At 38.0% G+C, this 13,895-nt stretch overlaps 1 protein-coding gene across 5 annotated transcripts in view; it reads right to left on the reverse strand.

Annotated features, from left to right (window-relative positions):
* KIF13A (kinesin family member 13A) overlaps positions 1-13,895 on the reverse strand; it is a 101,373-nt gene that overhangs the window by 52,318 nt on the left and 35,160 nt on the right. For all 5 annotated transcript variants that reach the window (XM_021553332.4, XM_021553325.4, XM_021553345.4 and 2 more), the window contains exons 3-4: positions 10,743-10,755; positions 4,779-4,839 (exon numbers count right to left, since the gene is read on the reverse strand). In XM_021553332.4, coding sequence (XP_021409007.1) covers positions 4,779-4,839; positions 10,743-10,755 — 74 coding nt within the window. The remainder of the gene's footprint in view (positions 1-4,778; positions 4,840-10,742; positions 10,756-13,895) is intronic.

Consider the following 13,895-nt stretch of genomic DNA (forward strand, 5'->3'; position numbering starts at 1 on the left):
TGCCTAACAGGACGATTTCCCCTACACTAACCCTTACAGCCTTTAAGAGGGGAAATCCCAATCTTCCAGCTGGCTAAGACAATTTAGCATCTTAGAGGCAACTGAAGGCCAGAGACATCCATCTCCTCTCCCACCTTTTGCTCAGAGCAGGGGCAAGCTCAGGACAGCACATCCAAGGCTGCCAGGGAGCCCAGGGTAAGCAAATGAGCTGCCAGTTCTCAAACACCAAAATCTCCCCTCTGCCCATCCTTTTGAGGAAAGGGACACAAAGTCTAGTGAATTTTTCTTGCAGACCAGGAACATCTTCAATGTTAACTGAAAACTACAAATAGACAAGACACTTGTGTCTGCTCAAACTCTCACTGTCTCTCGTGTCTGGTTTGCTTCCTTTTAAAAGAAAAGTGCTGCAGTCAGCATACATATTTCCTGTAAAATTACAGTTTAGCTCCAAATCAGGTGTATGGCCTCTCAGGAGCCTGCAGAAACACAGAACTGAGATTTCAGGGCAAACATGATGCAGGTTAATGAGTCTATGAAAAACCCACGGGCAAGTCAATATATTGTGGGGCTCTAGGAATGGACCTGCCTAAGTGCTGCAGTAGTTATTTATGCCATCTCTTCAATCCTTCCCAAACTGAAGGGTTTATTTTCTTCCTTTTAAAAATCCACTTCATTGCAGACTTCAATATGCTCTTACTGTTGTCCAGGCTTGTAAAAAGAATCCTTTGTTCTCATCTCTGAGAATTTCTCAATATCCTCCTTTTCACCAAAATGACGAGCAGTTATTTGTCTCTGTGAGCTTTTCAAGGCGAGCAGGTGTGTCCTTTATCCATGAACTGACTCCTGACCCATTCAAGCCATGACCAAATGATAATAAGCTATTTTGTTTACTCTTAAAACACCTCTACTGCAGCTGATAGGCAATGCTCATCTTCCAGATCAAGGCAAACTCATTCTGTCTTACAACCAAATTACCCCCCTCCTCAAAAACTACTTTATTGACTTCTTTTTCACCCCTTCCCAATGAGAGACCCATATTTGCACCAAACATCTAACTATGTCTTTCAGAAAAAAAAATCATCAGAAAAAAGGTGCAGAAGCTAGCATGTGATGATTAGCACAAACCATTCTTTGCTTGGAATGACACTGACACAAACTGTTCAGAAATGTACAGCATCAATATTCAGTGTAAAAAGCAACCAAACAAAAACAAATGAAAAGCCCCCACACTGAAAGAGTATAGGTTCAGACGAGCTATATGGAGAAACCTCTTTACTGTGAGGTTGACAAGGCACTGGCACAGGTGGCCCAGAGAAGCTGTGGAAGCCCCATCCCTGGAAGTGTTCCAGGACAGGTTGGATGGGCTCTCTCTAACACAATATATCAAGTTGTTAAAGTACCCCCTTACCTTAGGGGGCGGAGATCAGAACACCAATTCCACAAAGGCTTGTAGAGTTTACCTTCTTTTCTGTACTCCAGACTCCCTGCTGTTTTTATGAGAGACAGTCCTGCAAGGACAGCTGCAAAGATGCCCTCCACGAGTTTTTCATCACATGAAGGTTATCTTCACTATTTCTATTCGTGATATCACTGTATGACTTAGAATTTAAGTCTGCAGTTTCCACTTCAACAGGAAAAAATTCCTTAAAAAGCAATTCTGCTGCCAACAGCAACAATACCCATGTTTTCAAGTACTGGAAAGACAAGGTAGGTACTTCCCAAACATGAGCACAGAAAGAAAATTAGTATGAAAAAAAAAGCCTTACGTTCAGCTAAATAAGTTGAAGATCTCTCATAAAAGAAAGATGGCTAATACGATTTCAGGGTCAGCCCTACATCCCCAGGGATTGAGAATTGTTTTCAGTTACCCATGCAATTTAGTTTATCCAAACAGGAAACTCACTCTTGAGTAAATAATATTAGTAAGTGCTGATAGTAGCATAGATTGATCAATAAAGTGAGAAATAAAATAAATCTGATCATGGGTGATAGTTTTATAGATCCTGTAATAAATGTGCATTTCCAGGAGTAGACAAACTTTGGGTTTGTAGACATTAAAAAAAGAACAGCAAGGAAGAGTTATCCATGTACATTGTCTGTGGTACACACCATTCTGTGTGTTCTCATGACTCACTTGTCAATCAGCTAAAGCTTTATTACAGTGTGATATACACAACTATATATCCATTCAACACAGTGCAAGATGACCACGTTTGGTGTTGCACAGAGAGCAATGATTGATAGGGTAGCTTAGTACTTGTTAAACCTTTCACTTGTTAAAACTTTATTTCTGTGATACAGGTAAAAGGGTTTTTCAAGGAACTAAATTTATCACATATGCCTTTTCTAAGCATTTTACTTCAGCCTAAAACTCATACAACTTACATTTTCAAGCAGTCTGGACTTAGCTGTCAAGCATTATACATTTCCTTTTAAATATGCAACTCATCCGTGCTCCTGGCAATGACATTAAATTTACACATCCACAGACAGCTACTTTGGGCAGGGAGTGCTTAATGTACCTAGCTTCCAGATCAGCATATCCAAGAGATACCAGTTTAGCTCCAGAAGTCAGGCGGTCAGATGACTTGTTTGGACTCTAAGATTGTATCAAAGACTGTTACAGCATTAACAGTCTCTGGATGCAAGACAACATCATTTACAAGGTGCCTAGGACAATGAGGTTTGTTCTATGAGGCAAAGAAGTTATCAGAAATCCCAACCAAATCCAGTTACCGAATTTTTTTTTTTTTTTGTTAACACATATGCACATTGAGGCCAAGCTGTGAAAGCAGACTTAAGAATCCTTAATATTAACAATATGTAAAACCTGAAATATTACCATATCAGCATTTGGTTTTTGGACCTCAACTAAGAAATGCTACTGTTGTATAGGATAGCATCAGCTCATGGCCAAGCAGGTGAACAACCCATTAACTTACACCTGAAACACTTTGTGTTTGTATTTAATTTCTTTAGTTTTGATACTGTATCAAATTCATTATATTCTAGAACATAAGGGCTGGCAGTCACAAGATAGCATCAAGATCAAACAACAACAAAAACAGTGAAACCATTGTTTTTTGTATGCAAGTCTTTAAGCTCACATTCTTAGCATATTTCTGAAAAGAAAAAAAACAAAAACACCACCAAAGCCTCCCACACAGCCTTCCAGCAAGAAAAAAACTCCACCAAAACAACCCCCACCTCCCCCCACCACCAAACAAAACAAGGGAAAACCCCAAAGCCAAAATCCAGTTTTGGTTTTCTTTTTTGTCAGGCAGGAATATTAACTCGAATAGGCAAAAAAACACCTCAACTTTCTAGCCAGTAAAAAAATGGAAGAGATGTGAGGCACCATTTTCTAGAAACCAGTCCAACAAGAGGTTAATAGATACCGACAATAAAACTTCATTTCTTAGATAAGACAAATCCGATTACAACTTCTGAAACATACTACAGAGATCTAGCTTTCACTCAAATGAAAAATAAATAGCTCTAGAGCCCCACTGAATTCACCTGGAGACGGGTTAAACCGAGACAGTTTAACTGTTAAACAAGTTTAACTGGTTAGGAGTGTTTCTCAGGTCATCCCGTCTCTGCTGTGGGTTAGTGCCACGGTGTACCCAACAGGTGTAGCTCCCACGTGCACATGGGGCCAGGATATGGGTGCACACCATCACCTCCTTCCTTTTAAAGGAAACAGGAGTGTGCAGGCACATAAGAAGGTGCTGTGGGCTCCAATGGCTCTCCCAGCCTGAGCTACAAACACTGTGCAGTGCACCTGCTCAGTGCAAAACAGCTCTTGAAGGCTGAACAAATGAAAATTTTTTTTTCCTGAAGAAGCCTCTCTTTCCTCAGGCAATTAAGAAATATAGTGCAGTCCTTAAGATTTGAGATTTCATACCAGAGCCTACCAGTTTTCATACCAGAGTCAGAGTTATAGTTTTAACACACATATATAGCAGTTCATTTATTGAGGTCACTGATCATAAACTTTGAGGTAATGAAGCCTACAATCTTTCAAGATTTCTTATGAGCCACAAAATTTCATAATATGAATATCCAGACTGAATGCTTGGGTTTTTTCCATTCCATGGACCACAGCCTTGAAATCTCAGTGTTCAGAGCTCTCTCTTATAAGGAAAAAAAAGGAAGTCCCCTTATAAAATATGAATATACTAATAGATAAATCCAGTTATGAGAAAACTGCTAGGATTACAGTCTTATTTGGATTATCCAGCTTTTGGGGGGAAGGAGTCATAAAGCTGATCACTCAAAACACATTAGGGTTCTGAACAGCCAGACTATGAATCACTTGAAAGACCTGAGATAACCACACTGTCTGAGGAGATGCTTTATTCCCCTCTCATGCAGAGAGATGCAGAGCACTGAAAACATGCACATTCATCACTAGCATCACTCAGAAGTAATTGCTGATGCAGAAATGAAATTGTGACAGAAACGACAAAAGGCACTTCCAGGTGATTAAAATAAAAAGATATAGCTTAGAATCAAAAGCACCCCTCCTGAACAGTGTCACAAGCACCTTAAAACCTGCATTCCTTCTCAGCTGAGGAGCTAGTACCCAGATGGCTCTATCCCTATAAAAATGGTAAGTTCTGCCTCTGTGAAGAAGTCACTTGAGCATCACAGTGTAAAATGAAAAAAAAAAAAAAAAAATAAAAACAACCCCAGACCAACTTCAAGAAACAAAGGCCAAACTCCCGTATGTTCTCAAATTATTCACACTGTCCAACATATAGAAAATAGTTTACCTGCATATTTTGTGGTGTTTGATTCATCCATGGACCAGAAGCAGTGATCAAAGGCAAACACCTGTAGAAGCATATAAAAAAGACAAATTAGGAGCCCTGGCTATAATACTTTGGTTTTAAAGCAGTACATATCCATGACACTGTAAGAGCAGTTGGGCTCTACTATTTCTGCAGATCCTAAATCAGAACTGTAAAAAGGCATAATCAGCAGAAATACTTTTGTATCATCATTAGAGTTACAAAGCTCAATACATCTTTTCTACCTGTATGATAATTATACAGATTACTCCTTACTCTATCCCCTAATACAGATTACAAAACACAGACAAAACCTAATAATTAACTCCACTCTTCTCTGGGCACCAACAGTGACAAACGTTTCTGTTAACAGTAACAGCAGCACAAGGACTCAATATACAGAATTTGGCGAGATGACTATTTAGCAGACATCAGCACAATACACACAAGTTTTACCATGGGATGTGCTTCTGATACTCAAAAGAGCATTACTACTCAGTAGAGGAAGCCCAGAAACTACAAATAGAAGATGTAGCTCTATTAGAGAAACAAGCTATCAGAGCCTGCTCTAATGAAAAGACTTCGTATGACTTCAGTAAGAGGTCTAGTGAGAAATTGGATGAGATTCAATATTGTGCTCAGAGGGCTTGCAAACCTGGAGCAGTGTCCTGTAAAAACACTTAACACTCTGGGATTTCATCCAAGTTTATCTTCCTGCACATTCAGAACATCATGATAGACATTTAACTTTGCTTTTTTGAAGGTTTAGGTTGCTACAACACACCTAAAGCTGCAGTGTATTTTTTCATATTTTGCCATGATAAACTGATTGTGGACGAGTTAACAATATAGATTCTGGTTTTCTTATTTGGTTTGGGTTCTTTGGGGGGAAGCACAAGATGTGGGGATAATCTCAAACCATCTTTTTAGTAAAACTTTGCCAAAGATTGTCTTTGCCTGGTCATCCAACAGGCGATCTCCTTTGTGGGACAAACCATGCACATCAGTGTAGAGCAAGAGTCACAGACTCTGTTAGCCGAAATATGCAAATTCCCTGGAGACAAATCCTGAGGTGAGGATGAAGATGGATCACTTTCATTTGGCTTTTGGGAATTAAGAACATCTTGAAGTCCCAGCTATTCAGAGTTACTACACAACATAATCTACAGATATGCTGCAATCTAACCCTTCCCAGAACATCTATTGCTGCAAATATTACACAAGGTAACACCAGGTAACAACCTCACCTCCATCCCTTTCCTCCAGCTTAAAGCAGAACACATCAAATGGACTTAGAGAAGACTTAATACTGAGACAACACTTAGTCTGTAAGAGTGAAGAGTTCTGGAATTCCCTTCTGAAGAAAAAACAAACAAACCCATAATAATAATCTAACAGGGAGGCCTGAGTCACTGCAACACAAATAGAATCAGACATCATCATGAATCAGGATGATCCTTGATGTGACTGAGTCAAAGATGTCGTTTGGCCACTGAACCACAAGTAAAATGCAGCAGTTACTCCACCTTGTCTTCAGACATGCATGTAAGTTGAGGGCATTTTAAATTACCTCTTGTGCATTTGATCATCAAATTTAGTCATAAAACCATGTCATCAGTAAGGACACAAATCTTAATTTCTATAGTCCAAGAACTACTGTTTTTCTCCTCATTTTCAAATTCTATGGAAATTTTTGTCACAGGACTTCCTAACAATACCTAGTCTCTCTGATGATCAAATGGCAAGCAATTAAATTACAGAAAAAAACCCAGACCCTACTGTAAGGCTCCAAAACTGACCATTCGTCCCGCCTTAAAATCAAGTGTTATCTGCAGTGGATCGCACAGACCACTTACCCAGCTATACATGCTCATGTGAAATGACTTAAATGTCAATACAGCACTACTATAGGTCAATTTAATCTATCGTCCTACACATTTTTCCCTTGGTTAACATGGAAAACGATGACAGGATCATTCAATGACTTCTAATTTAAACACTGATCTTGCAAAGAGACTCTTAAAACTAAAATATGGCTTGCAGCCAAGTTTCTTCTAGAAAAGCAGATTTTATTGGGATGTTTTTAAAATGGCAAAAATTGGTCAGACTCATTTTCAAAAGGTCAAAAATGATTATGCAATAAGAAGAGAAAAATTCTGCCTTCAGATAAAACAAATGTAAATAGAGAATTTTAGTTTGTTTCCATAATAAACATAAAAATGCCGGGGCATGGATTTAGTCTATTTATAAATTCTGTTATGGAAAATTGCCAAATCCTTCTAACAGAAGTAACAAGATTACTTTTTAAAAAAAAAAAAAAAGTGTCAGGCAAAAAGGCAGAGCAGCTGCAGCAAAACTCCCCTCTCCATTAAAACAGGCAGGCAAACACTTAAACATTGCTTTGATTAGTGATGACAAAACAGCAACCTTGAACATTCCCAGCACCCATACCTTAAGGATTCACCCAACCAAAACAATTTTATGGACAGCTGAGACCTTTGGGAAAACAGATTGCAAACACAGGAATTAACAGAGTAAAAATAAGGCACACAGGAGCAAGACACATGGTCCCAATCAGCAAGGCTGTTCAACATGGCATTTATGGGAAATAGCTGTAGGACAGCATTCTACCAAAAGAATAACCCTTGTACAGAAAAGATGATAAAAAAGATACCTATTTTATATTTTTCTCATGCCCAGTGCAGAACAGCAGGACAAGCAATCCCAAGTTGAGCATGAAAGCATACTTGGGGTTAAGACACAGAACATATGCCATGAAGAAACAACTAAATATTCTAAATATTACCTAATGTGCTCCTTTCTTTCTCCTCTCTTCACTGACTATTCTTCCTTAAAATGGAAGTGGTGGGCATTACTCTTTTTTCTGATAGAAGTGTGCAGAATAATTATTTCTCTCTTAATAATTTTTTCTCCCCAGAATTCATTTTCCTGAAAAGGGTATTAACCCCCTGTAAATACAGCTAGCAAAGCCATAACAAGTTCTCTTAATGTTCAAGTCTCAGACTCCATAGCCAATATTCAAACTGGACATTATTCTGCACTGAATAAGTATTTTTAGCAAAAATCTTGACCAACTTGTACCAGAAGTATATCTACCAACTATATCAAAACTACTGAAATGTATTTGAACAATGATATCTGTGACACAAACAGAACTTTTTATACTTCAAGCACCCTATATGAATTAGTTTTTAACTACATTTTGGAAGGTATTTAATAGTATTCTTTATTTTCATTAATAGTGTTCTGGGCTGTTAAACAACAGAGGGAATTAACAAACAAGCCTTTAAAATTTCCTTATTTTCTGCAAGATTCTATATCTTATACTTCATCCTAGGATCTAAAAGAGAAGGCTAGGTAAAAGAAAGCTGCCGGAAACCTGCCACACTAGGGTAGTAGGTTACAAAGCAAAGATTTTGAATTAAGGGATTAACTGAGTACATTCAGTACAATCATATAAAAATGGAAATTTATGAGAAAGAGCCAGCTAGGAAGTGCTGGATCCTGGTACTACCACATCCTGAATCATTGTAATGTGCACATTAGCCTAAATGAGGTAAGTTATGCAGGTCATTTCTAGGTTATAACTATACTTGGACTGTTAGCAACTCTTAGAAATTGTACAAAATATTTGTTCTGGTGACCACAACATTTAAGAAAAATAAAAGATATGGGGCTTTGATTGCTTCAGCAAATGCCTGCAGCAGTGTAAGAGAGCTGACGGTTATTTTGCTAAGGAGACAACTAGAAGTTATCACTACTTCAACAGGTCCATGCATCCATCACATGTGTCAATGAAAACTCTGGAGTTTTGTCTCACATTCATCTGTACCTGTGGCTTTAAAATGAAATTGCAGATTTTAACTAGGTTTTAAACTAGAGGAGACATTGTGCCTGCTGCTGCAGTAATGTATCACAGAATCTGGAAAGACAGCCAAATGTGTGTTCACATTTTAAAAAGCCAAAACAATATTCTATAACGCATAACGTGTTTTCATTAAGGTTCCTAATCAATGGCTTGCAGAAATGATAATTTTATGGGTTTATGCATGTAAGTATACTTATGGAAACTAGTTACAGGTAATGACCACCACACTCAATATTAACTGCATGCCAGTTTAAGCCAAATTACATCATTAGTTTCAAAAGAAGTTTAATTTCACATTCATTATTCTTATGAAGTCTAATCCTCAGTATAGGCCAGGCAGAGTCTGGGGCTTCCAGCATCTAGCAACACATTACCCAGATTGAACATAATCCCTAACACATTGTCTGTGCAGCTATAAAATGTTCCAAATGTATGGTCAGTGTCTAATACCCATTTCTATCTGACCAAGAGATGGCCAAACAATCACATTTTGCTTTCAATGCGAAGCAGTCAGTCAGACAGATTGGGTGACTTATGGGGCTACCTGGCTCCTAAATAGGAAAGGAAGGGAGAACTGAGGAAGGGAAGTTTGCATTCGCCGGGCAGCTGTTCCTACATCCCTCTTACAACTGCTGATGGAGGTAAGTAATACAGGAGGTACACAAGGAAATGGCAGACAGAGTCTGCGCCACTCAGCTTAATGCCCATGGAAGCAAATAAAGAAGAGAAAAAAAGTTGGTCACTATGACAAACACAAGACCTGTGACAGGCCTGAGGAAGTGTGGAGTGAAAATCTGAAGGGAACCTGGGACACAGCTCACAGATCCCAGCTCAAAACAACTCTTACCTTTGCCACAAAATTACACTTAAATGGATTGTTTGCAGAAATAGCAAAATATAAAGCAAAATAGCATCCCAATATCCTTATATTTTTTCACAGCTTCTGAGCTACCAAGTTGATTTGGGAAAATAATTTATCCATGGCTGATGATAAAGTAACCCATTAAAGGTAAAGAGACTTGCAATATTTACAAAATACTGTTTTAAAAATTTTTGATTTTAAGATCAACTATGTGCAGTACCCTAAAAACTGCACAAATCAAGAAATCTCATACCACATCTTTACAAACTCAGCAATGCCAATTTTTCACAGATGGTACTAACCCTTTTCTGTCTCAATCTGGTAAATATTCCACATAACGTCATCAGTTTCAGCACTATAGCTTAAGGATATTAATGACCACCCAACTATACCTAACAATAATGTGACATTTACGCACAAGTGCAGCTGTTCTGGTTTTGTCAAGGAAACACAAGGCCATACATAAGCTTTTACATAATGTCCAGAATAACTTTATCTGCCTATAAGGGAACACAAATGATGCACTACAGAAAATGAAGGCTCTTGTAAAAGCAATAGTTAGTGGAGGAATTACAACAACAGAAAGGAGAGTTTTCTTACTTTTAAAAAAATGTTTAACAATGATCAAACTCTCTTTATTATGCATTATCAACTGATAGAAGAATTTTATAAAATGTCCCAACAGGTACATATCACTTATTCTCCTGCCCTTCCCCTACACTACAAACAACACAGACAATCTTTTCTATGTGAATTTTGGTGGACTTTGGCAACTTTAACATTAATTACTAATTCCTGACTATTGTCAAGTGCAAAGAGAAATGGTTTATTTATTACTAGATGCTTTTTGTTGCCTTTTAAAAATAGTATTTGAACTTTTAAACAGAACTGTTTGTAATTAAATGTTTTACACACACTACTTACTCAGTCTTTCAAATGTTTTTATGAATGCATTAAAATTTTGGCTTGTCCTGGTCATAGCTTTAACAAGCCATGTGCCTTGCCTGCATTCCAGTTGGATTAAAATATATTCTTCTGAATTTATGAAGCTTTTCTCTTGGAAGTTTGAAAAACAGATTTTTTAATATGTGTTCTTTTTTTTGAAGCTGTGCTGTTCACATACCACAGCAATATGACCAATACTTCTGCAGCGTTAAATATTTTCGAGCAGAAACAAATGTTAAGAGATACTTACCTTTGGTGGTTTTCTAGATGATTTGCAATAAACCCAGCAACAGTGATGAGAAGCATGAGTACACCATTCACATAAAGAGATGGGAACAAATAAAAAAAAAAAAAAGAAACAAAGTCAGTGTATGTCATGACTATAATTTAAACTTTTTTAAAATCCACAATGTATTTAAGAGTAATCAGATCAGAAGATATTTAAATGAGACACCACATAGTTTTAAACAGTAATAACTTAATTACTAATACTGTCCCACATTAAAAAGAAAGTCCCAGATTCCTTATAGATATAAAAATCTAACTGAGCTGTGTTCCAGGAGAAAGACAAGCATCTGTTTTGTCATAAAAGATGAAACACAGCCCATCTCTGGTGGCAAATAAACCGAGCCTACAAACTGTCAGACCAAGGTGCCAGGGTGAAGCCCCATTGAGTTCAGCAGTGCTACACAAGCACATCCAAGGTAAGAGTCAAGCAAATTTCTTCCAGAGATTACAGAAGTGAAGAAAAAGAGCCCTGTGTAGGTTGTGTTCTCCCTGGTCACAGAAAGCCCACACAGAGTGTAAGAAGCCAATGCAAAAACACCATTGCCATTCACACCCAACTCCAAGTGCTATCAGAACTAACACAGGGGTGATAAACCCCCAGTCTAAAGACAACAGCTCAGAGCAGTTCAAATTGTCCTTAGATGCTTTTATGCTTTTGCTGGCAGGTATATGGCCACATTATACATTAAATCACCTTGGGTTTTTCTGGTGGACTTGGTTTCAAGTGAGATCGCTGCCCTGTCTCACTGAGCAGCCGTGTGCTCCCTGATGCCAATGCAAGAGAGGAGGTGAACATCCAGTGCAGAGTTAGACGACTTTCTAAACTACAACCTTAGGCATATGTTTAAATTATATATGGAAATAAGAAATTTCCACTCGCTCTTCACATCAAGGGAAAATAAAGCATGGATGAAAGAAACAGAAAATGAGGATGAAGAGGAAATAACACAATAAGAAAGGTCTATAGACAAACAACACAAGCAGAGAATGCAGTAAGGTTTATAAGGTAAGGACACAGATGAAAAGAATAGCAACAGACACACTACACAAAATTTAAATATATCAAATATATATTTCTGCACTCTCAGTGCAGAAACACCTGGGACCAAGTCATGCCTTCATCCACCAGTCTGTACATACCAACCCCACTAAGCTGGGAGGAGGGCAGAGAAGACACAAAGCACTTTGAGTTTTCTTAGCAACCCACAATACAAGGGCTCAGCAAAAAACTCTGAAGGTATGCAAATCCACAAACATATCTTACACAATCTTTTCTGCCTACTCTCAGCTCGTACCTCAGATGACACATCTGCCTGAAACAGAAGTTACAGAGCTGGGACACGGGACTGGTGTAATGCAAACACTATTTGCCTCCAGCCAAACCACTAGCTGGAGCTTTACCCTTTCATTAGTGGTGGCTACATAGCTCAGTCCATGGGTAGCTCATGTATAGGTGGCTCAGAAATTGTGCAGAATGCACTCTTATATATCTGAAAAATACATTTAGCTCTACCCTGAATATTACCATTTTAATCCATTTTCAGATGTGATGCAATTACAGTGTTATTAGCTTGTCCAGACAGAGTCCCAGCACCACCTCTAACCTTCCAAGAGAAGTTCCTATTGAAAGAAGTTATCCAAGGCTTTTTGGAAAGCTTTTAAATACATTCATACCTTGAAAAATAATTTAGGATTGTATCAGCTTTACTAGAGAATTCCTGATAGACTGCTGTACAGATTCAGCCGAAGTCCTAAACAGTTTATTTGGAAGGAAAATCCAACAGAAAGTTTAACGACTGCTTTTTCTTCCTGGGATCATTCTTATAAGCCCTAATTAGAAAAGGTACAGAACATCACTGAAGTAAGCAAATGCTTTAACACATGATTCTTAAGATATTTACTTCAGCAGTGTAAGCCACTACCTTTTTGGAAGTTTCCTCTAGCTTTACTTTGATGTCTATTTCAAGAAAAGCATAATAGTCACTTTTTCAATCCCTGGTGGATGGCAGAGCTTCCCAGTAGCATAATTGATCTCTGGGATTTCAAAACACAAGGAGCTGCAGCTTCCTACCATATACCACATCCAAGTGCTCCACACTCTTAATACCAACTTCAGCAACTCCCTGCATCACCAACAGCAATATGACCAAAAGCCTACGCAATAAGTCAGCCATATTAACTCACAGGATAGATTTTAAAGCTATTTGGATATATCAGCTAATCAACTCAGTATAACCATCATTCTGGCAGTGACTCAGATGGAAACAGTCCAAAATATTTCAATCAAAGGACTCAAACTAATAACTAAAGAACTGTTTACATTTTACCAGAAATCACATTGATGACAGCTTAAAGATGTGCTATAAAATCCTGCATTAGTTTAACCAATTTTTGACATATATTTTTTTGTTTGCTTCGCTGTATTTATTTTATAAATATGTGCTTCCTTACTTCTTTCCATTTCCAGCATTTTTCAGCTTCATAGATAATTGAAGCTGTCTCAATTTTTACCAAATATTGACAATACAAACGGTCACTCAGTGTCTTAGCTGGGGCTGGAGAAGCAGACACACACAAAACGCATGTATGGACATCAGACCAGAGATACAGCAACTAAAATGTTTATTTCCAGGAATTTTCAATTCCATGTCTAGTCATCCACGGTATCAATGACAAGATACAGGTATGCATTTTGAGTGACAACAAAATCTTCTCTAAAGCAGACAACTAGTATAGACTTCAGGAAATTATCAAAGTTACCTAACCTTGTAATGCATCTGCACAACAGTAGGGTTTCATTTAACCTGATGGGCATCTTCAATCTGTACACTCAGACAGAAGACTGACTTTTTAAACACGCCTGGAATTCAAAACCCAAGCAAATACAACCAAGAGTCTGGAAAATATTCTCACAGATCAAATGAAAAGTATGAATTTCATGACCACAAAGCCCACTGAACTTCTGGATTTCCTCCTGCCTTTGTCCTTAAGCCTTCATGACTTTAGTAAAATATCACCAGAATCATTTTCTAACTTTACTGAGCAGTATATTTTCTGTGGGTATCTACTCAGGCTTTTTGTTTCACAACAGTACCAAGCCTCTCCTGCCCTGCTT

The sequence above is a fragment of the Lonchura striata genome, chromosome 2 (genome assembly GCF_050655825.1).
Source record: "Lonchura striata isolate lonStrDom1 chromosome 2, ASM5065582v1, whole genome shotgun sequence".
Classification (NCBI taxonomy): Eukaryota; Metazoa; Chordata; class Aves; order Passeriformes; family Estrildidae; genus Lonchura; species Lonchura striata.